The 24116-nt window shown below is 50.2% G+C and overlaps 1 protein-coding gene across 4 annotated transcripts in view; it reads left to right on the top strand.

The window, feature by feature from the left end:
* PLEKHM1 (pleckstrin homology and RUN domain containing M1) overlaps positions 1–24116 on the top strand; it is a 48364-nt gene that overhangs the window by 19163 nt on the left and 5085 nt on the right. For 3 of the 4 annotated variants that reach the window (XM_036268049.1, XM_036268050.1, XM_036268051.1), the window contains exons 5-9: positions 1471–1870; positions 11941–12211; positions 13445–14365; positions 16982–17127; positions 20942–21135. In XM_036268049.1, coding sequence (XP_036123942.1) covers positions 1471–1870; positions 11941–12211; positions 13445–14365; positions 16982–17127; positions 20942–21135 — 1932 coding nt within the window. Of the gene's footprint in view, positions 1–1470; positions 1871–11940; positions 12212–13444; positions 14366–16981; positions 17128–20941; positions 21240–24116 lie in introns of those variants that run through there. The other variant, XM_036268052.1, reaches the window with a different exon arrangement.

The following is a 24116-nucleotide window of genomic DNA, read 5'->3' as shown; positions in this document are numbered from 1 at the left end:
TCGAGTGGCTGCCACCCACACGACCAACCAGGGCCGGGGACAAACTGCAACCGAGGTACATGCCCTTAGCGGGAACCGAACCCGGGTCTCTCTGGACCGCAGGCCGACGCTCTAACCGCTGAGCCAAACAGGCCAGGGCTTGAGTTAATTTTTTAACGTGGTGTGAGATAGGGATCCAGCTGCATTCTTCTGCATGGAACTACTCATTTATCTCAGCATCATTTGTTGAAAAGACTATTCTGTCCCCATTGAAATGTCTTGGCACCTGTGTTGAAAATCATTTGCCCATAAATGTTGGTTACCTATTCTTGGCTAGAAGGTCTTGCAATGTTGTTTGGGGTTAAGATGGTGTAGATAACAGCAGAGCTCAGCCAGAACACGATCAGGTGAAAACTGGAGTTCTAAAATTTTAGTTTCCGTAAGCCCACATGAAGGGGAGTTTGATGTGTCCTCTGGACCCAGTCTAAGCCATTAGGACAAATGTGTGCAATCTCTTGGGCTCCAGACAGCTTTTTTGTCATCTGAACCTGCATTTGTCCATGACAGACTCAACTGGATTCATAAGCAGAAGAGGAGCCAGCAAATAGATTTACTTTAGAAAAGGAACTTAGAGTCTCAGAAGCCTCAGGGTAGGGAAGGCAGAGCAGCCACTAGTCAGTGCACATTCCAGAAGGCCCAGAAGTAGGTTTTTGTGATGCGTGCTTGTGTGTGCGTGTGTGCATGTGTGTGTACACTGGCTCCCTGTGGCCCCAGAAGCACCATTTAGGGGCAGGAAGAGCCAGTTCCATTGGGAGGAGTGAGCAGGTGCACACCTCATGCATACTTATATGCACACTTGCACACCCTGTGTACACTGATCCCCGGCAGTAATTTCTGGGAATGGGAGTCTTCTCTGACTCCACAGCCAGTCCAGCTCTGAAGTGGACCAGCCCTTTCACTTCCCGCAACCCTGCTGCTCAGATGCTGTTCCAGGAACAAAGTGGGTCCTCACTTTAGCTAAGTGCATGTCCCAGGGCGTGGGGTCTTGGTGCCTCAGTGCTGTCGGGGAGCCCAGCGCTGAGACGCTCTGTTCGCCAGGCTGTGCCGCAGTCCGCTGGGAAAACGATTGCCCATGCAGCCGTTTGTTTGGCCAAGCAAACGCTCCAGGCCCACAGTTAGCCTGTGCAGAAGGTAAAGGCAACCAGTTCATCCACATCAAGTCCTTTTTCTCTGCTTTGTGAGCGTTTCACCTGAGATCCGGCTCCACAACCCTCCTGCCCACCCTGTCTGGTCCCAGCGCGGGAGAAGCGTGGGTGGGGAATGTCAGAGGAGGAGGGCTGCGTGAGCGAGGGAGTGCAGTGGATGATGAAAAGAGTGGTTTGTTTCTTAAGTCACAGAACAGCAGTTTTCCATTCTTACCACTACCCCAGTAGCCTTTGGCATTCTAGCTGACAGCTTGTCACACAAATTTCTTTGTTTAAACACTTCTAGGGTGTTGTCGGAGTTCAGCAAAGCCCAGGTGAACTGTGTGCCAGCCCATGGACTGAGTGGAGAACCGGAGATTCCCACACTGCGGGCCACGCCCCCCCTCCACGGCCGCTGCCTGGACACTAGCACACACCCGCACGCTGATGTGCCTGCAGAGCCCCTCTCTGCCCACACGGCCTCTGGGACTCGAGGTGGTAGCCACAAGCAGGAAGCACTTTCCCAGGCACCTGGCATCCTGGGCTTGCAGCATCTGGGCGCTGCCCAAGCTGTCACTTCGGGGAGCACTTCAGACCAGCAGCCCTCTAGTCCTGTGAGAGCAGTTGGCCATGGGAGTGGCCAGGAGAAGCCTTCGGTGCATGACAGAGCTGGACTGAGCCTCATGGTTTCCTCACCCACCAGTCCGGTGAGTGGTACAGGCTGTTCTGGGGGTGGTCTTGGTAAAATGTCTCAGAGCTGGTCAGGGTTTCCCCAGCTGGTGACCCAGAGTGGTCTCTGCCTTCTCCCATTGACCCCTCTCCTTGCGTGGTGGTAGTGTTAATAGCATCATGATGATGGAGCTAACGTTTCTGGGTGTGTGGGTAGTGGATATAAGCCAGGAACTGGGCCAGTCAGTTCCCATGGGTACCTCCTGTCATCTTCACATCCACCCTGTGAGGAGATAATTCTCATTTGACCACAGACTGCTCTTAATCACCGCCACCGAACAGCTTAAGGCCTTGGGCCAGACACTTTACCTCGCTGAACCTTGGTTTCCTCCTCAGTACTTGTTATTAATAAATTAATATTTTTCTATAATACCTTTGAAAATACTCATTTTGCAACATGATCCAGATTTAGGACTGTGCTATCCAGTTTGGCAGCTCCCAGCCCCATGTGGCTATTGAACACTTAAAGTGTGGCCAGTCCACATTGAGATAAGTTGTGTAAAACAGACATTGGATTTGGAAGACTTAGTATGGAAAATAGAAGGTAAAATTTCTCATTCATAATTTATTGGTTACACATCAAAATGAAAATATTTTGATATATTGGGTTAAATAAAATATATTACTAAAATTAATTTTAACTGCTTTTTATATTTTTAAATTTTTTTTTTTTGATCCTCACCCGAGGACATTTTTCCACTTTTTGTTCAGATAGAGTGAGAGGAAGAGAGAGGGAGAGAGAGAGACATCGACATGAAAGGGACACATCGAGTGGCTGCCACCCGCACGACCAACCAGGGCCAGGGACAAACTGCAACTGAGGCACGCGCCCATAGTAGAACCAAACCCGGCCAGGGCTCTTTTTATATTTTTTAAAATGCGGCTACTAGAACATTTAAAATGACATGTGTCTCACATTGTGTTTCTTTTGGACAGCACCTCTAGAATAAGCCAATCCAGTTTGTTGATAACCTAAGGGAAGTCAGACCTGGGAACGTCCTGCTTTAGCCAGGGTAGTGAGGCTTGAGAATTATTGGCCCAGTGAAACAGTAGTCCAAGCCAAAACCCAAGCCCCTGGGCTATTTCAGTTTATTCTGGTGTCACGAACTGCAGAGGTAGGAACTTGTATGCCTGTGTGCACATGGACATGAAGCCTGGAGTTATTCCAGCTGGTCTTCCTTTTCAGCTCCGTCCATGCACATCTCTCTTCTGGATTGTAGCTTCCAGATCCTATAACTCAGGATGGGACCAGGACCATGAAACAGACTGAAAGAGGCACGCACATATACTTTTTAAAAAACAGCTTCATTGTGATAAATTAACATACCATACCATTCACATAATTAAAGTATATAATTCAGGGTTTTTAGTACATTCACAGGGATTTGCAACCATCACCACAATAAAATTTTTTAACCTTTTTATCTCCCATAAAAGAAATCCCCCTTCCCATTAGCAGGCACTCTCCAACCCTTTCCCTTCCCCTACCTTACTCCCCCCAACCTCTGGCAACCACTAATCTATAGATAGGCTATTCTAGACATATCATATAATAGAATCATATAATATGCAACCTTTTGCGATTTATTTCGATTAACAATGTTTTTAAGGTTCATCCATGTTGTAGCATGTATCCCTACTTCATTCCTTTTTATTGCTGAGTAATATTCCATTGTAGATTCCATTGTGCAGACATGTTGCATTTTATTTACCCCTTTAGTCGATAGACATTTGAGGTTTTTCCCCCACTTTTTGGCTGTTATAAATAATACTGAAATAAACATTCATGTACAAGTTTTGGGGTGGACATATGTTTTTAATTCTCTTAGATACAGACCTAGGAGTGGAATTTTTGGATCACGTGTTAACCCTATGTTTAACCTTTTGAGGAACTGCCACAGTTTTCCAAGAGAGTTGCCCCATTTTATATTCTTGCCAGCAGTACATTCCTCCAGATCCTTACCAACAGTTCTTATTGTCATCATTATTTTCATTATTATTATTATTGCCATCCTAGTTGGTGAAAAGTGGTATCTCATTATGGTTTGTTTCTTTGTTTTGTTGTTAATCCTCACCCGAAAACATTTTTCCATTGATTTTTTGAAGATAGAATGAAAGGGAAGGAGGGAGAGAGAGAGAGAGAGAGATTGATGTAAGAAAGTCACACCGATTGGCTGCCTCCCTAACGATCCCAACAGGGACAGGGCCATTTGCAACCCCAGGTACACAACCCCAACCAGGAATCAAACCCACAACCCTTTGGTCCGAGGGCAGAAGCTCTAACTGTGGAGCCAAACTGGCCAGGGCTCACTGTGGTTTTGGTTTGCATTCCCCTGATGGCTAATGATGTTGAGCATCTTTTCATGGCTTATTCTCATTTCTGTATCTTCTTTCAAGAAATGTCAATCAGAACCTTTCTCCAGTGTTATCTTTTATTATCGAGTTATAATGCTTTTTTCACTTTTTTATTGACTTTATTGGGGTGACATTGATTAATTAAGAGTTATAATAGTTATTTTTTATATATTCTGGATTCTAGACCCTATTAGATGTGTAATTTGCAAATATTTTTTCTCATTCTGTGTGTTGTCTTTCTGCTTCCTTGGTGATATCATTTGCAGCATGAAAGTTTTAAATTTTGATATGGTTTAATTTATCTATTTTTATCTTTGTCATTTGTGCTTTGGTGTTGTATCTAAGTACCTATTTCCTAATCAGTGTCATGAAGATTTACTCCTATATATTCTTATAAAATTTTTATAGTTTTAGTTCTTACATTTAGATCTGTGAACCAATTTGAGTTCATTTTTATATATGGTGTAAGGATGAGGTCCAACTTTATTCTTTTGCATATGGATATCCAGTTGTACCAGCAGTATTTGTTTAAAAGACTATTATTATTAAAAAAAAGCAAGCCCTGGCCAGTTTGGCTCAGTGGTTAGAGCATCGGCCTGCAGTTCAGAAAGACCTGGGTTCGGTTCCCGCTAAGGGCACGTACCTCAGTTGCAGTTTGTCCCCGGCCCTGGTTGGTCGTGCGGGTGGCAGCCACTCGATGTGTCTCTTTCATGTCGATATTTCTCTCTCTCTCTCTCTTCTTCTCTCTCCCTCCCACTCTATCTGAACCAAAAATGGAAAAATGTCCTCGGGTGAGGATTAAAAAAAAAAAAGACTATTATTTCCCCCTTTTAAAAAGTTTTGAGGAATAGTGTATTTAAAGTACCCAGATCCTCAATGTATACATACCTCACTGAGTAGTTATATATTTGTAACCACCATCCAGATCAAGATATAGAACATTTCCAGCCCACCAAAGGAAACCAATTTTTTCTGTCGTTGAACTTGATATAAATGGAAATCTCCAATACATGCTTTTGCTTCTTCAACTGAACATTATGTCTATGAGATTCATCTGTGCATACAGCATGGGGCGATAGTTTGGTCTTTTCTTTTTTAATCCTCACCCGAGGACATTTTCACATTTTTTGTTCAGATAGAGTGGGAGGGAGAGAGGGAAGAGAGAGAGAAACATCGATGTGAAAGGGACACATCGAGTGGTTGTCACCTGCCCAACCCAACCAGGGCTGGGGACAAACTGCAACCGAAGTACGTGCCCTTAGCGGGAACCGAACCCAGGTCTCTCTGGACCACAGCCTGATGCTCTAACCGCGGAGCCAAACAAGCTAGAGCCATTTTTATCTTTTTTTTTAATATTGATTTTTAGAGAGAGAGGGAGAGGGAGTACAAAATATAGAAACATCAATGAGAGAGAATGTCGATTGGCCACCTCCTGCATGTCTCCCACTGGGGATCGGGCCCACAACCTGGGCATGTGCCCTGACCGGGAATCAAACCGGCAACCTCTTGGTGCATAGGTCGACGCCCAACCACTGAGCCACACCAGCTGGGCATCCATTTTTTATCTTCAGATAGAGTGGGAGGGAAAGAGAAAGAGAGAGAGAGAAAACCATCGATGTGAGAGAGACACATCAACTGATTGCCTCCCGCACGAGAATGACAAGGGCCGGGGACTGAACTGCAACCAAGGCACATGCCCTTGACCAGAATCAAACCTGCAACTCTTTGGTCCACAGGCCAATGCTTTAACCACTGAGCCAAACTGGCCAGGGCTGTAGTTTGGTCTTTTCCATTGATCCATAGTATTTCACTGTAAGAATATATCATAATGTATTTCTCCATGCTCCTGCTAACAGACATTTGGTTGTTTCCACGTTTGGGGCTATTACGAGGAAAGCTGCTGTGAACAGTCTTGGACTTGCCTTTGGGTGAACCTGTGTACTCATTTCTGTAGGTAGATATTTAGGAGTGGAATTGCTAGGTCATTGGGTAGGCGTATGGTTAGCTTTAGTGGATACTGCCAAACAGTGTTCTAACAGCGCTGTACTGAGTTATCCTCGTGCTAGTAATACACGAGTTTTGTCATTTCTCTTTATCCTCACCAACCGCGCTGGGACAGGGCAGCGCCACTCATCAGAAAGCTCTTCCTCTGCTCACCCGTTTTGACCCGTTGGCCTCCTTGTGGTGCCGACCAAGGCATTTCCACTTTCTGTTCCCTCTGCCTGGACCCTTTTCTGACTCCTTCCTTTCCCTCACCGGTGTCTCAGTCTCCCCTGACCACGCTGCCTCCAACGCACCAGTGACTCTCATTCCCATTTACCTGCTCCACTTCGAAACACTTGTCACTATGGGAAATTATAGTATCTCTTTTTTTGTCTACTTGTATATTTTCTGTCTTCCTGACTAGACTATTGTCTCCATGATATGAAAGACCATGTCTGTTTATATCTGTATTGTCAGCTCCAAGCATTGTACCTGGAAGAGAATAGGTATCAATTAATAGTTCTCGAACTCTCTAGAGGCTCTTAAAATGCCAGCTCGTAAGTTTACACTGAGAAGTGCACCATCAAGTGCAGAGGTGGGCAGGTTGGTCTGACCAGGGCAGGCTCTGCCTGCTGGCGGGCTCAGGGCAGTCTGGTTGTTAGAGGGTTGCTCGGGTAACGTGGCATCAAAGCACCTGCTGCCGAGTCCAGTGTGCGTTCTTCAGATGCTCGCCCCTTCTGGAGCCATGTCCCAGGGGAGCTGTGGATCCATTCATTCTTCCACTCGGGAGTCACTGGGCATCGCTGCATGACCCGCCTGCTCACACCGGCCTGGCGGGCTCCCTGCCTTTGCACAGGGTGGGGCTATGCCCTGTGTGCTGCCTCCATGGTTCTCATCTTTCTGTGCTTCTGGAAGTTAGTCACTGATATTTATTTACCACTTTTGGAGGGAGGGTTCACTGTCAGGTTTTCTAACCCTAAGTGCTATTCAATCTTCCTTTAAAATTTTTTAAAAAATTCATTCAACTCAAGGCAGTATGCTTGATACAGCAGCAGAACAGGACAGACAAGAACCCTGCTCTTTGGGGACAGACACTAGATTAGATATCATAATTACACTGTGATAAGTGAGTGCTGGGGCCTGGGAAGGAAAGATACAGGGCCCGAGGGAGCTCGCTAGGGTGACTGTATTCGTGGATCTGGTGGGGGGGTTGTGAGTTGGTTCCTCAGCTTAATTTGCAGAGGACAGTTCGAATTCTAAGAGTCGGCCCTACTCACTGCCCTCCTGGACCACCCTCCTATGGCACCTTCCCCTCCTCCAGGTAGAAGTACAGGCAGTCCTTTGCCTGACATAATGGGAACACACTGGACAAAATATGCTTTTTTTTTGAGAGAGAGGAAGGGAGAGAGACAGAGAGACATCAGTGTGAGAGAGAATCATCAATCAGTTGCCTCCCATAGGCACCCCGACCAGGGATTGAACCCACAACCTAATTTTGTGCCCCAACCGGAAATCAAACTCAAAACTTTTTTGGTGTACAGGATGACACTCCCACCAACTGAGCCACCTGGCTAGAGCAAAATGTGCATTTTTGAAAGTGGTCCAGAGACCTGGTATCTTACTCAGCCAGACTCCTCTCTGGGTTCAGCTGTTGTCTAAAGCATCCTAATGCCTTTAGTAACTTCAGGTGGCATTACTCTGTCTTCGTCCCTGGTGGCAGGTGCTGCTCTGGCTGAGATCCTTGGTCAATGGTGATTTTCCTCCCACTGTTAAAGGAGCAGGGGACTGGCCAGATGTGGCCCTGAGTGAGCAGGAGGTAGGAAGATGGTGTGAAAGGGGAATGAGAAGGAGACAGTGGTGCGCCCCTCTCTAGCTCACCTCCCCCTCTGCTTTATAACGGGGGGCCTTGGCGAGGGGCACAGCCACAGGGCTCAGTCCAGGCTGAAGCTCCAGGGACCCAGTGTCCCCACTGTTTTTCTCCATTGCTTAAGAGAACAAAGGTTTCCCCTAGAGTATGATTTCCTGGTGGCTAATCTGTGGTCACTGGAGCGTATCTGACATGTCCCAGTTGTCTGTCTCTCGGCTGTGGACAGAGGAGCCCTCAGTAAACATAAGTCATCTCAGAATCCACATCTGTGTCCTTCCTTCCACTTCCCTCGCCCCACCCTTATTTTATGTTAAAGATGTTTGAAAGTCAAGGTTTAGTCTTTCATCTGTTATAACTCTATGCAGGCACAAAGAAAACAAACAGTTTGGTAGGTGCTAGAATAGGGGTGATCCCAGAACACCATGGGAGCCCTGGGGTGGGATGGGGGTTCCTAGCACAGCGGGGGGTAGGAGGAGGGTAGGCTGGGGATGAGTAAAGAAAGACTCTAGGAGGAGGTAGCAGATGACCTCTGAGCCGAGTCTGAAGGGATAGTGGTCTCTCCCATTAGGGCCATTAGCTGGGGTTGGGAGGTCACAGAATTTTCCAGGTATGTGTGCCAGGCTGCCTAGACAGCCAGGAGGTTGCTCCTGCCCATTTTCCTCAGGGACTTCCCCTGAGTCATGATGATCCAGGCCGGCTTTGTTCAGAATCCTGTGTTGTAAATGGTCCCCTGTAGCCACCTTCATCGACACATTGTCCTGTCACTGGCGGAAGGAAGCACCTGCCAATGTGACTGAGGGTTTTCAGAGGAAGCCCTGGAGGCCCAGCTGTGAGCCCTCCCGGCCCACAAGCTCCTGACTCAGAACTCTCACTCTTGGCTGAAGGCATCTTATAGCATCTGCATGAACTAAATTATCTAAACCAATCCTTCTGGGGAAGCCCCAGTCCTGCTCCCCTTCCCTGTCTAGGGAAGCAGGGAGGGAAATCTTGATTTAGGGGGTGGAAATAGCACGGCCAAGTTGAGGTTGGTTGCATTCAACAAAGCATCTGGGCTGGTCCCACCCCTTGTGTGACTCCTCCTCTCTGTGTAGGCAGCCATGTCTGATGGCCCAGCCAGCCCCCTTGCCTCTGCTCTTACACACTTGGGCACAGAAAGGCAGGGAGCACTTGAAATAGTGGGGAAAAAAGAATCTGGAATCTATTCCCACAAGCCCCTGAACCCCAGACCCACTCCACTTCCCAAAGCCAGCAAGCAGCCTTAGACTCAGAGACAGTAACAGAAGGGAAAGGGGAGGGCCTGACTGCCTGGGGCCTTGGGGCCTGCTCTGAAGTGGGGGACAGAAGCAGGGTGGCCAGTGAGGGCTGTGGGTGCTCCTCACTCATGCCTCCGTTATCTCAAACCCTACAAGCAGGGCAGAAAAACTCTACATCCTTTGGACAAATGGTGCCAGGACAACTGGATGTCCAGAGAGAAAAAATAAAGATGGACCCCTTCCTCACACCATACACAAAAATTAACTCAAAGTAGATCATGGGCCTAATTCTAAGAGCTAAAACAATAAAGCTCTTAGCAGAAAACACAGGAGTAAATCTTTTTCCTTTGGGTTAGGCATTGGTTTCTCAGATACCAAAAGCACAGAAACAAGAAAAAAGATGAACTGGACTTCATCAAAATTTAAAAGTTTTGTGCCTCAAAGAACACCATCAAGAAAGTGAGCCCTGGCCGGTTTTGCTCAGCGGTTAGAGCGATCGGCCTGCGGTCCCGAGAGACCCAGGTTCGGTTCCCACTAAGGGCATGTACCTCGGTTGCAGTTTGTCCCCGGCCCTGGTTGGGTCGTGCGGGTGGCAGTCACTCAGTGTGTCCCTTTCACGTCGATGTTTCTCTCTCTCTTTCTCTCTTTCACTTCCACTCTATCTGGAAAAAAAAAAAGGAAAAATGTCCTCAGGTGAGAATTAAAAAAAAAGAAAAGAAAGTAAAAAGACCACCTACAGAATTGGAGAAATTATTCGTAAATCGTGCTTGTTTCCTAGGGCTTCTGTAGCAAAGTACTAGAAACTGGAAGGCATAAAACGACAGAAATGTGTTCTCTGTAGCAGTCCAAAATCCACGTTAGCAGGGTTGATTCCTTCTGGAGTTCAACGAAGAATCTTCTGTTCCACACTTTCTCTTCACTCCTGGTGTCGCCAGAAATCCTTGGCATTTCTTGGCTTGTATACTCACCGCTCCAGTCCCTCCCTCCACCACATTCCTCTGTGTCTCTATCTTCACTTGGCAATCTTCTCTGTGTGTGTGTCTTCCTCCTCTTATAAGGACTCCAGTCACATTGGATGGAGGGGCCACGATTCCCCAGTATGACCTCATTCTAACTATTGTATTTGTAGTAACCCAATTTCCAAATAAGGTCACATTCTGAAGTACTGGGGGTTAGGATTTCAACATATCTCTTGGGGGGATGCAATTTAACCCATAATCCAACACAAGAACAAAAAGATAAATAAACCGATTTAAAACTGTACAAAGGATTTGAGTAGACATTTCTCCAAAGAAGATATACAGGTGACCAATAAGCACATGAAAAGATTAGACATTAGAGAAATGCAAATCAAAACCCTGACATAATGAGAACACACTGGACAAAATGTGCTTTTTGGCCCTGGCCAGTTTGGCTCAGCAGTTAGAGCGTCAGCCCGTGGACCAAAGAGTTGCGGGTTCGATTACGGTCAAGGGCACGTACCTCAGTTGCAGTTCATCCCCAGCCCTGGTCGAGTCCTACAGGAGGCAGCCAGTCAGTGTGTCGCTCTCACATCGATGTTTCTCTCTCTCTCTCTCTCTCTCTCTCCCCCCCTCCCCCTCTCCCTCCCCCTCCCTCTCCTTCTCTCTCCCTCCCTCTCCTTCTCTCTCCCTCCCTCCCATTCTATCTGATGATAAATAGAAAATGTCCTCGAGTGAGGATTTTTTAAAAAAACACAAGATTGCACTTCACATTCATCAGGATGGCTATAGTAAAACAAAACAAAACAACCAGATAATAACAAGTGTTGGAGAGGATGTGGAAAAATCGGAACCCTCATTCATGGCTGGTGGGAATGTAAAATGGTACAGCCACTTAGGAAAACAGTTTGGAAGTTCCTCAAAAATTTAGACCTAGTTATCATGTGACCCTTTCGTTTGACTCCCAGGTATATACCAGGAGAAGAGAGAACACTGCACACAAAAATGTGTGCACGAATGTTCTTAGCAGCATTATTCCTAATTGACCCAAAGTACAAAAGCCCCAGATGTCCATCAGCTGCTGAGTGGATGAACAAAATGTGGCACATTCACCTATTGGAATATTATTTGGTAATAAAGAGGGATGAAGTCCTAATACATGCTACAACGTGGATGAACTTCGAAAACATTATGCTAAGGGAAAGAAGCCAGTTTAAAAAGACCACATATGCCCTGGCCAGTTTGGCTCAGCAGTTGAGCATCGGCCTGCAGACCAGAGTCCTGGGTTCAGTTCCCTCTTAGGGGCACATACCACAAAAAAAAAGACCACATATTATAAGACTCTATTTAGATGAAATATCCCAAATGGGAAGATCTACGGAAACAGGAAGTAGATTATTGGTTGCCTGAAACTGCAGTGGTGAGGGAAATCGGTAGTGACTGCTAATGGAATGGGGTCTCTTCAGGAGTCATGAAAATGTTCTGAACCTAGTGGTAATCGTTACCCAACTCTGTGAATGTAATAAAACTATTTAATTGTACAGTTGAAATGTATTAATTTTATGATATGTGAATCAGGTCTCATGAAGATGTGTTAAAAGAACAGCCTATGTTTGTACTTCTTTCCGTAGAAAAGCAAGAGCTGGATCTCGGAAGATGACTTCTACCGGCCTCCCCAGGAACAACCCCCCGAGAATCCTTCAGATCTCTCCGTAGCTTCTTCCAGAGAGACTCCAGAGTCCAGGCCTGGTCTCCTCGGGCATTTTTCTCAAGAACCAAGAAAAAGTTCCTCCATGGAGGCCTTAGACAAAGCGTGTGTGCCTTCTCCAGGAAGCAGGGAAAGCAAAGCAGCCGCGGCGCAGGAGCATAAGAACTTCAGGGTGGTGCACCGCAGGCAGATGGGTAGGTGACTTCGGGTCCCTGGTCCCCACGGCCTCACTGCGGGGCGCTGCCTTTCAGAGAGCCGGCTGACACCTTTTCCATTACCAATTGAGTGGTGTCTTCTCACAAGAAAACCCTCATCACAAAATGTAATAAGGAGCACCCTTGCTGAGTCATTCAAAAAAGCATTGCAGCAAAGGTGCCATGTATATTTTCTCATACAGTCTTAAAAAGTAATGCCCACAGTTGCCTACAGAGGGCAAAAATACTGTTTCATATATTAAAATGGAAACTATTTTCCCTGCAACTGCCCTATAAACCTTATTATACAGGACCCTTGATTCTGTCTGTGGCCCAGAGCAAACCCTGCCTCTGGAAGACCTGGGAGTTTAAGTGCTGCTTCCCAAGGCCTCTGTCTCAGATGGTTTATTTAACAGCTCTCAGGGCTTTATCAGATCAGCTGTTTGTTCAGTGTCCTCCATGTGCTGTTTACCATGAGGCCAGCTTGATAGCCCCCCTCCCCCCCCTAGTGAAGTCCAGAAGGCATTAAGGAACCATAATCCAATTTTTCAATAACCCTCATAAAAGAACTTTCTCTTTCAAACAAACAAAAATATGCCCTAAAGTCAGTCTCTTTCTCTCATTTTCTGTTTGCAGTAATCCACAGAGATTTCTGATCAGACTGCTGGGGCCCTGGCTGGGGGAGTGTGGGTAGCGCCCTGGTCTCCATGCCGGCTTCTTGTAGGTTTTTCTGTTCGCCCGTGTGGCATGGTTGTAACCATGCTGGAGAAGGTGTGCCTTGTGCCTGGGTCATCAGGATTCCTGAGGAGGAGGCAGACCCTCTACAAAACCTGGGAGTTGTCCTTGATTTTCCTTCTTTCACACATTGAACCCGTCAGCAAATCCTATTGACATATCCAGAACCTTCCATTTCTTACCACCTCCACAACCTCATGGGTTCCATCCACCAATCCCCGGCCTGGGTTATGGCAATAGCCTCCTAACTGGTCTCTCTACCCCTGTAATCCTTCAACATAAGAGCCAGGATGACTCCCCCACTTAAAACATGTCAGATCGTGTGCCTCTGCCTGAAACCCTGCAGTGGCTGCTGTTTCCCTCAGAGCAAAGTGGCTGGCTTGTGCTCAGGTGGCAGTCATTTTGTCCGCACCCGCTACAGGACCTCCGGCCCCAGAGGCTTTTCTTGTGGGATAACGGGACAGGCCCATTGTCTAAAGCACCTCTTTCTGCCTCCAGGACTGTCCAACCCATTCCGGGGTCTCCTGAAGCTGGGCACAGTGGAGCGTCGGGGGGCGATGGGCATCTGGAAAGAGCTGTTCTGCGAGCTCTCCCCGCTGGAGTTCCGCCTCTACCTGAGCGGCGAGGAGCGCACCTGTGTGGAGAACTGCTCGCTGCTGCGCTGTGAGTCGGTGGGGCCAGCCCACAGCGATGGCCGCTTCGAGCTGGTCTTCTCTGGCAAGAAGCTGACCCTGCGTGCGTCCTCCCGGGATGAGGCCGAGGACTGGCTGGACCGGGTGCGGGAGGCCCTGCAGAAGTGCCGGCCCCAGCAGGAGGAAGAGTGGGTGAACATCCAGTACCCAGAGCAGCCTAGCGACCTCCCGGAAGGCCCCCAGGGTGGGCTCCCCGCCCAGGCCGACCTGCTCACGGAGCCCGAACCCCTCCAGGGCACGCAGTTCGATTGGTCCTCTGCCCAGGTTCCCGAGCCAGACGCTATTAAAGAATCCCTCTTGTACCTGTACGTGGACAGGACCTGGACGCCCTATATTTTTTCCCTGTCCTTGGAGTCCCTGAAATGCTTCCGCGTGAGAAACAATGAGAAGATGTTAAGCGACAGCCATGGAGTTGAGACCATCCGAGATATCCTGCCAGACACGAGCCTCGGGGGCCCGTCCTTCTTCAAAATCATCACAGCCAAGGCCGTCCTGAAGCTGCAGGCCGGCACTGCCGAGGAGGCCGCCCTGTGGAGGGATCTGGTGCGCAAGGTCCTGGCGTCCTACTTGGAGACGGCCGAGGAGGCAGTGACCCTGGGTGGGAGTCTGGATGAGAACTGTCAGGAGGTGCTGAAGTTCGCCACCGGGGAGAACGGCTTCCTGCTGCAGTACCTGGTGGCCATCCCCACCGAGAAGGGCCTCGACTCCCAGGGCTGCTTCTGCGCAGGTGCCGACTTGCCCTCCCGCCACCCCAGCCCGCCAGCCTCCCTGTGCCTCTGGTGGGGTTCCCAAGTTAAGCTCTGCACCCCTTCCTGGCCCTATACCAGATGAAGCCGTTGCCCTGGCCGGTTTGGCTCAGCGGTTGAGCGTCGGCCTGTAGACCAGAGACTCCTGGGTTCAATTCCCGCTAAGGGCACGTACCTCGGTTGCAGTTTGTCCCCGGCTTGGTTGGGGTTGTGGGGGTGGCAACCAGTCGATGTGTCTCTCTCACGTCGATGTTTCTCTCTCTCTTCCTCCCTCTCTCCCTCCCGCTCTATCTGAAGATAAATGCATCCTGAGGTGAGGATAAAAAAGCAACAAAAACCAAATGAAGCTGTTCACAGCTATTGCAGCAGTAGTATCTGCTCCTCCCAGCACCAGTGAGGCCAGCACCCCTGCTAGTGGGAGCCGTCATCACCCCCCCACACACACACCTCCTACTCAGGTGTGAGGCCTGGGGGTGACCGCTCTGCTGTGTGCCTCTCTGCTCAGGGAGTTCCAGGGAGCTAAGCACTCCGCTCCCTTCGTTGTCATATTACAACATTATCATATTATTTTGGAGCAGGGACATGGTACCCTTACAAACAAACATTTTTGCATGTTTTTGCAAGTGAACACAATTTTTTTTTTATTACAAAAATGGGCTCATACTACTCAGCACTGTCCAATACATCTTTCTGTGATGATGGAAATATCTCAGATCTGTGCCGTCTACTACAGTAGCTACAGGCAACATGTGGCTGCCGAGTATGTAAAATGTGGCTGCCGAGTGTGTAAAATGTGGCTAGTGTGACTAAAGAATTGAATTTTTTATTTGATTGAAATGGATTTAAATTCAAAAGGAACCCATGTCTTGTGGCCATTGTGTTGGACAGCACAGTGGTATATATTGTTCTGCAACTTTTTTTAAATTTAAAAATACATTATGGGTATTATTCCAAGTCAGTGTATCTGCTATATTATTATTATTATCAAACCTAATTCTTCTGTGCTGGGTACTAGCCAGATGCTTTATTTGGACTGTCTCATTTCATCCTCACAACCACCCTGTCTGGGTAGGTGCTACTATAATTTCTGTTTATATCTGGGGAAACTGAGGCACAGGGCTGGTAAGAATCCGTCCCAGGTTCACACAGCAAGGAAGTGGCAGAGGCAGGTGAGGACTATGTTGGTCCCAGAAGCTGTGCCCTTAGCCAGGTCCCCATAGGTCCTCTCTGCTTCCTTGTGTTCAAGGCTACCTGATATTCTACTGCTCATGTTCCATCTTTAGCTTGTCCCCTGGTTCCAACCAGCCATTTCCATCACCTGGGCCCTCCTGGTGAACCATAAGAGGCTTGCCTGCTGCAGAGTGTTGGAGCAACAGCTGCAGCTGCAAGCGATTTAGGAGCTGTCCTGTTAGACCGGGGTGGTGGGGGAGGGCCGCTTCAGGCGTCTGGGAGGAAGTGGTCTGTGGTCAGTAACCCCGGGAGGATGGGAGAAGCTGGGCAGAACAGAGCTTCTTGCAGAAAACTTCAAACCTCACCGCCGCCCCCCCCCCCACACACACATGCATACACCCCTCACCACCTGTGAGGCGATGCTAGTGGGGACAGCTCTGACTGTCCCTGCCATCCCCCAACTTGCAGGCAAGACGAACTGGGGAGCCTGGGCTTCCTCTCCACCTGTAAGCACAGCTCAGTGGCCAGGCGGACACCAATCACTGCCATTTGGCTTGTATTTCGTAGATTGTGGAACCCTTTCAAAACCTGTCTCATTTAAACTTTGTAATAACCCCACAGAATAGCCAGTAGTGGCTGAATTGTACAGATACTGAAAGAGAACCCAGCAAAAATTCGGTGAAGGTGAGGATAAGGCAAATGGTGACTAGAGGAACCGGCCTTTCCAGTCCTGAGGCTGGAGGGACTCTTTCCCCTGGCCCCGTGGGAGGCTGGGCATGTGCTCAGGGTTTGAGCCAGTCCTTTGCTTTGCCCTGGGCACACTGACTCCCACTCCCTCTGCTCCCAGCTGAAGGACTGAAGCTGGGCCCCTCCCCCCTCCCGAGGTATCCAGCAGCTCTGGCTTCAAGTTGGCTCCAGACAGTGTCCAGATTGCCCTGTCTCCTGCTGCCTTCCTGCCCACTCCCCACGCCTGGCCCCATGTCCCCAGCTCCTTCCCTGCTTGCAAGGCCTTGACTTCGTTGTTTCCTTTTCTAGGCCCCAGTGGTGGGGTAGACCTAGAAGAGACTGGCATTGGTGAGCAAAGCAGTGGGAACACCGAAGGCAGGGAGGGATACAAGAATGCAGGCTCTAGAACCACAACCAGCTTTGACTTCTAGCTGTGCTACTGAATCCCTGTGACTGACGTTTTCAACCTCTGTGCATTGGTTCCTCCAGCTGTAAAATGACTATGGTGGTTCTTAGTGTTTTATTGTAAAGATTAATTAATAAGGTTGATTCTGAGTGGTGGTTGTTCTTATCTTTGTACTCTCTTTTTAATCTTTATACTTTCCTTAAATAGCAGGCCCTTTCCACCTCAGTAGCTGGTGTTATTCGGGAGCCCACTCTCGCCCTGCCGCCGCTCACTCTCCCACCATCCTTCTCCCCAGGCTGCTCCCGGCAGATCGGCTTCTCGTTTGTACGACCCAAGCTCTGTGCCTTCTCTGGCCTCTATTACTGTGACATCTGTCACCAAGACGATGCCTCAGTGATTCCAGCCAGGATCATCCACAACTGGGACCTCACCAAGCGCCCGGTAAGTCTCGAGCCCAGCTTCTCGTGGCCACACAGGGCTGCTAAATGACAGAGAAATGGTCACTCCTCTTTGCTGCTGCTGTTCATCTGCTGGGAGGAGTTTGGTTCTAGGGAAGGCAGAGTCACAGGTTCTGGCCCTGTGATGTGGCAGACTGACCAAGAAAAACACTTGGTGCTGGTCGGTAGCCCTGCGCAGAGCTGTGTCAGTGCCTGCCTTGGTCCTCAGGTGGGAGTCTGAGGGAGGTTTTCTGCAGCTCCTCATGGCTGCAGCCAAAACTATTTAAGGCACCAGCCACTGAATGATGGACGGGTAGGTGGGTGAGTGGGTGGATGAATGGGTGTGTGGGTGGATGGATGGATGGCTGGGTGGGTGGATGTGGGTGGATGAGTGAGCTGCCCAGCTGGTTGCACTTTCCCTTGGAGCAGTCAACCTTTTCTGTTGTCATAAGAATCTGACGACTAGGAAATTCATGACAGCCCTGGACGGTTTGGCTCAGCGGTTAGAGCGTTGGCCTGCGGTCCCCAAAGACCCGGGTTCGGTTACCGCTAAGGGCACGTACTTCTGTTGCAGTTTGTTCCCGGCCCTGGTTGGGTTGTGCGGGTGGCAACTACTCGATGTGTCCCTTTCACGTCGATGTTTCTCTCTCTCTCTCTCGCTCCCACTCTATCTGAACAAAATGTCAAAAAATGTCCTCGGGTGAGGATAAAAAAAAAAAAAGAAATTCATGACAGTTACCAGAAGCAAGACTTCAAATGCTCTGAAAAATGACACTTTTGCACTTTCTTTTATACATTGGAATTAAAGAGGGACCATAATGATTACATGAAGGTGGGAGAAAGCAAGGCAGGGATTGGATTACAGGACACTTAACAGGATTATGTGTTCTCTTGAGGGTGGTCACACTTTAGGAGGAGGGGGTCTGAAAAGAGGCATTGCAAAGGTGTGCTGACCTATATGCACAGAAATAATAGATAGGACTTGCTTAAGGCAGAGCTAAACCTTTTGCTAAAGAAGTTATAGGCCTGGGGCATGGCTACCCACCATTACCTGCCGTTAGGAATTTATGATCAGATCACCTTGTGAGGTTACTTTCAGTTAGATTTAACACCCCTTTTTTTTTGTCCACACCATGCATCTATTTACATGCGCATGTACTTTTTGTAAAATTGAGATTATACTAGACTCTTACTTCTTTATAACACACTTTGTTTACTTAGTATTAAGTCTTCGGTACTGATGTTCACCAAGTGTTTGTTTTGTTTTATCCTCACTTAGGATATTTTTCCATTGATTTTTTTTCTATAGACTGGGAGGGAGGAAGAGAGAGAAACAGAGAACCATCAATGTAAGAGAGATACATCGATTGGTTGCCTCCCTCACAACCCAGACCAGGGCCAGGGATCGAACCTGCAACTCTTCGGTCCGCTGGCCCACGCTCCAGCTGCTGAGCCAAACTGACCAGGGTGTTGACCAAATGCTTTTGCCTGAGATGTATTCTGAGATAGTTCAGGTTTTTCTCTTCTCCAGCTGAGCTTATCCACTTTTCTGGCTGTGTTACCATGAACAGATTATTTCATTTTCACTTCTGCATCTGGGAAGGGGGATTAATAACAGTGTCTGATTCGGGCTTGTGTGAGGACTGGAGGAGACAGTGCCCTCCAGTCACTTGGACGCTGCCTTACGTTAGTGCCTTGCCCCTCTCCTGAGGCGTGTCAACTTTCTGCCCCTAATTCACACGGTCAGGGTCTGGGCAGTCTTGGCGTGTGGATGTGTCCTCATCAGAGCACAGGGAGCGTGACCCTCAGCGTCCGTGCCACCCCAGCCTCCACTCCCCTCCCCGGGGACAGGAACCCCAAAAACGTTAGCTTCGCTTTGGCTTTTTTGTTGGTTACCTCATCCCCACCGCTACCCTCATTGTTAAGTATTTAACTAACTCCATGGAGAAAATTAAACCTCAAAATTACCACAAATGCAAACAACCCTTTAGCCATAAGACACTCACTAGTTACGACACCCGGTGCTTCCATTGAGCCATCTCCTTACTTATTGCTGTAATTTTTGTGCCACTTCCTCCTTCCAGCTAGAAAATGACATTACTTTTCTTGGCATACCTGAGGTTGGGAAACATCCGGCTTTCTCGCAAAGATCCCTGGCTTGAGAAAGACAGGGAAATTCAAACTAGCGAGTGCCTGGCTCACGGGTTCCGGGCCTCGGTGCTCACGTTGCTACTCTGGCTGACCCACTTGTGTGGGGCCTGCCTGGCACTGGGCAGGATGTGAGGCCCGGACTGGGGCTGCTTTCTTTGTCTCCTCCACACCCGTGGGATAGAAATAGTGCCTGGGGAGCACGAGGCCCCTCCCTGCAGGCACACATTCCTTCATTTCATCTGAGCCTCACCCAAGGCCTGAGGCTGAGTCATGGTCAGGGGTGGGCTGGGGCTGGGGAACAGCAGCCTGATCCAACTCACTAGGGCTTTGACACTGGACTACCCACTGGCCAGGGGCGAGTACTTCTGGGAAATAGAAAAGAAGGAGTTGTCCATTGCTGGGGGAGGTGAGAGATGCCAGTGGAGCTGGGGGCCAGAGGCCAGAGGCCTCCCCAGCCCCCCGGAGTAACAGTCTCCCGAGGTCCCTGTTATACTCCCAACCCCCCACCGGCAGCTGAGCCACAGCAAACACGAGTTGGCTGGCAGCCCCATACTGAGGATACGCCACATGCCAGGAGCTTATGTGGATTATTTTTTAATCTAAACTCAAAATAATTCCAGGAGACAAGTACTTTTATTTTTTCCATTTTACACATGAGGAAATTGAGTCACAGAGAGGTTAAGGAAGTTACACAAGGTCATACAGCTAAGAGGTAGTAGAACCAGGATTCAAACCCAATTCTAACTTGAAAGCCAGGCTCCTAGGCCCTGCACAGTGGTGGCAGTGGAGACATCTCCTCTCCGTTCTTCCTGTCGCAGCGATGGGACGACTGCAGGAGAGAGGCCCCTGTTAGTTAATGTGGAGCCTGGGGTGCAGACGACACCTCAGTTCAGACCTGGTCCCCACTTTCTACACATGGGTTGGAGAAGCCACGTTAGTTTCTCTGAGCCTCAGTTTCCTCATCAGTAAAGTGGGGACTATGACACCTTCCCGTTTGGGTGGTTACAAGGATGAAAAAAGGATGTCAAGGTCCTCAGCTCAGTGTCTAGCAAAGAGTAGGTGCTCAATAATTGGCTTTGGCCTTAGGGTTGGGCCCGAGGGTAGAACTTTCAACGCCTTGTCAGGTGGGAGAGGCCAAGATTGATCACCAAACTCTGCACAGAGATTTGGGGCAGCCCTGGGCGGTGCTACTGGCGAGAGCTGAGGGCACCGGGGAAACCTCTTGGTGAGCTGTGTCTGATCTGTGGCTTCCTGTGGTTGGAGCCTGACTCAGACCAGTCACCTGCTTCCTGAGTCAGCCCAGAGGATAGTGCCTGTTTCCTTCAGGCAGGAAAGTGGGGACTGGGGGGAGAGGAAGTCGTGGGAAGGGTCTGTGAGGCCCAGGGGGAGAGGGACCCCTCCTCCATCCCCGCATGGTCTGTGAGGGGCCGCAGCTGGTGCCATGGAGGGAGAGAGGTTTGAGGGTTCAAATCTTGGCATTTATGAGCTGTGGACCCAGGCCAAGTCACTTCGTCTCTCTGAACCTCAGTTTCTTCACCTGTAAAATGAAGATGGCGCCACTTCTCTTGGAGGGTGTTTACAGGGTGAGTGGGTAATACAGTGCCCGACCCAGGGGCACTCACTAAGTGGCCTTTCCGCTTCGCCCCACTGCCTGCTGGTGTCCCCAGATCTGCCGGCAGGCCCTGAAGTTCCTGACGAAGATCCGGGCCCATCCGCTCATCAACCTGCAGCTGGTGAACCCATCGCTGTACGAGCACGAGGAGCAGATGCACGTCATCCAGAGGAGCCGGGAGCAGCTGAAGCTCCTGGGGGATTACCTGAGCCTGTGCCGGAGCGCGGCCCTGAAGGAGCTCAGCAAGCGGTGAGCACCCGGACACATGCCCTCGGGGTCCTCTGGGGAGAAACCCAGGGCTAGGTGAAGATTTCCTGTGCACTGGGCTTGGGAATTTATCACATGCTGTAGGAGTGGCTTTTATGTGTTCGTGTATTCATTCATTCAACAATATGTAATGGGAACACACTAAGTGCCCAGCACGTGCAGAGCGAGGTAGGCCTGGGTCCGACCCTCTCGGAGGGAAGGCAGGTGAAGAGCTCCAGCAGGCCGAGGGCCGGGAGAGAGGGAGGAGGCCCCGGAAGTACAAAGGGGCACATCTACCTGGACTGGGGGAGGGAAGGGAGAGGGAAGACTTCCTGGAGGAACTGACACGTAAGGTGAGACCTGAAGAATGAGTGGGGGTGACAGAGGGGAAGGAAGCAGGAAAGACTGCTACAGGCAGAAGGAATGATGTGCGTGGGCAGTGATGTGCGTAGCAGTGAAGAACAGGGGAACTTTGGAGGGAGCGAGGGGGAAGTGGGGCTGTGGAGAGGAAGGCTGGAGAGGCGAGTGAGGGCCGGACCGCAGATGGTTGCCCTGGCCCCTCCCTTCCCTGGCCAGTCCTCCATCCAGTGGCTGCTTTGCTGCTGGCCCGGGCAGCATCCCTCCCATAATCCTCAGAAGAGGGCGAGGTTGGGGCGGGACCCTCAGGATGCCCTTCAAGAAGCTTCTTGGTTCCCAGGGATCCTGCTCAGGGTGAAAGGTCACGCTGGGCCTCATTCAGCATGGACTCAGGCTCTTTCTGTGCCGTCATAAACACCTCCTACCCCTAGGTCACACAGCCCGGCTGTGGCCTTCTGTGGGACAGCACTGTCCCTGCAGGGCTGGCACAGAGGCCCGTCGTCTGAGGGCTGACCGCCTCCCTCCCAGAGCCAGTCCTGCACGGCTCCTCGGGGCCAGGGGGTGCCCAGCGCAGGTCCCCTGGGCCTCTCACGGAGGAGCTGCTGCAGAGAGAGCGCTCCCTTAGGCAAAGGTCTCCTCCGCAGGGTCTGGAGGAACAGAGCCCTCTGAGGGCCACCGTGAGGGACCCTAGGAGGCTGTTGTCCTGGGAGGCTCAGTCCACCTCAGTCATCAACTGGGTACCTGAGTCTTTACTCTCATCCTTCCTGAGAATCTAGGGCCCAGGGCTCCAGAGTCTGCCCTCCTGCTTCTCCCACCCCAGGAGCAGGCTGGTGAAATCTCTGCAGATGGGAGGAGTCCCTGCAGACCTGAGTCGACCAGCTGCTTGCAGGATGGGTTCTGGCTGCTGGCCTCACTCACCTGTCCCTGCCCTGCTGAGAAGGTCTGGGCATCGGCCTTATTGACCTGTCTGGACTAACCTGTGCTGGGCCCTAGGGGCAGCCCCACCTCTTTCTCCTGGCCCTGCTGCTCTCTCCAGCAGCCCTGCGCACCTCCTCCGTGCCCGCCTTCAGGGGAGCAGGCCCTCAGCCGTGGGAGTCCCATCTTCGAAGTAGCGCAGGCAGAATGAGTGCGGGAGGAGCCGCTGCCTGGGCTCAGACCCACTGTGGTTCAGGGACGTGGCTTCACTTCTCTGAGCCTCAGTTTTCTTTCTTTAAAAAAAAAATGTTTTTATTTATTTTAGAGAGAGAGAAAAAGGCAGAGGGGGAGAGAGAGAGAGAAACATCAATGAAAGAGAAACATTGAGCTGCCTCCTGCATGAGCCCGCAACCTGGGCATGTGCCCTGATCCGGAATCGAACCAGGAATCGAACCAACAACCTCTCAGTGCATGAGATGATGCTCAACCAACTGAGCCACACCATCCAGGGCTGAGCCTCGGTTTTCTTGTCCATAGAATGGGCAAGTCATCCCTGTATTCACGTGCCCTTCCATAGTTGTGCTGAAGGCTGCATGAGGGGCTCAGAGTCTGGGAGGGGACACAGACAGCTGGCAGATGGTCCTGGTTCAGTGTGGCATATGCCATGAGAGAGGGCACCTGACCCAGCCTTGGCAGGGCCCAAGGACCAAGGGAGCTCCTGGAGGTGATAACATCTGACATGAGGATTTGTGGAGTTCTTTCTTTTCTTTACAGAAAAAAAAAATGTTTTTCTTCTTTTCAAAGATAGTATCTAAACACAAGAGAATCAGGCAGAATGCTGGGCCGCCCTCCAGTCACACCACTGTTAGTGCTGTCAGAGCATGCTTCCAGGCCTCATCCCTCCTGCCACTCAGGAAAACCGCGTCCCGAAGCGCACGTACATCCGGGATGGCTGGGAAGGTCTAAGAAGGGGGGGCCCGGCTTTCCTGGCTCGGACCTGTGGCGTGGAGGGGGATGGGAGCAGGCCACCAGGACCCACAGGGGCTTAGTGTAGCTGGATTGTGGGTGCAGGGGCCCGACCTGGAAGGTCCTTGTGCCACATCAAGGGTGTCTGGGTTTTATTCTGGTAGCAGTGGGGAGCCATTGAAGGGTTTTGAGCAAGGGACTGTCGCATTCTGGTCCAGAGTTTAGAAAAGACCCAATTTGGCAGCAGCAGTAGTAATTCTCCTGAGGTGAGGCGGCCTGGACTGAGGCGTCCAGGGTGGAGGGCGAGAGGACGAGAAGGGCAAGAGGGTAGGCAGGTCTTGTCTTGGACGGGGGGCCCCCTTTCTCTCAGAGGACCCAGCCAGGGGCTGCCGCCAGCAAAGGGGCTCCTCCCTGACTTCATCTCCCACATCAGTTGTAAGGCCTCTCTGAGTGTGACAGGCCCGGGTGTGGTGGTTTATAGGGAAGGCCCTGGACCTGGATGGCCCCGGCCTTCCATGACTGGGAGCTGAGGGCAGATGACAGAGGTGACTCTCCATCCAGATCCGCCCCACCCTTCCTACCAACTCCGGAACAGCCTGTGCACCTCCCGCCTCCTGCGTTTTCCTGGTGCTAAATGGTGGCTTCCTGTTCTCAGAAAGCTGGGCTTTTTCCTAGGGAGACCAGCATGGTGAACTGAGCATCCTGCCTGGCTGCTTGGTGGGACTTACCACCTCCACCCTGGATTG

This window comes from Molossus molossus, unplaced genomic scaffold, assembly GCF_014108415.1.
Source record: "Molossus molossus isolate mMolMol1 unplaced genomic scaffold, mMolMol1.p scaffold_m16_p_19, whole genome shotgun sequence".
In the NCBI taxonomy this organism is placed as follows: Eukaryota; Metazoa; Chordata; class Mammalia; order Chiroptera; family Molossidae; genus Molossus; species Molossus molossus.
This window is presented reverse-complemented; position numbering and strand designations above follow the sequence as displayed.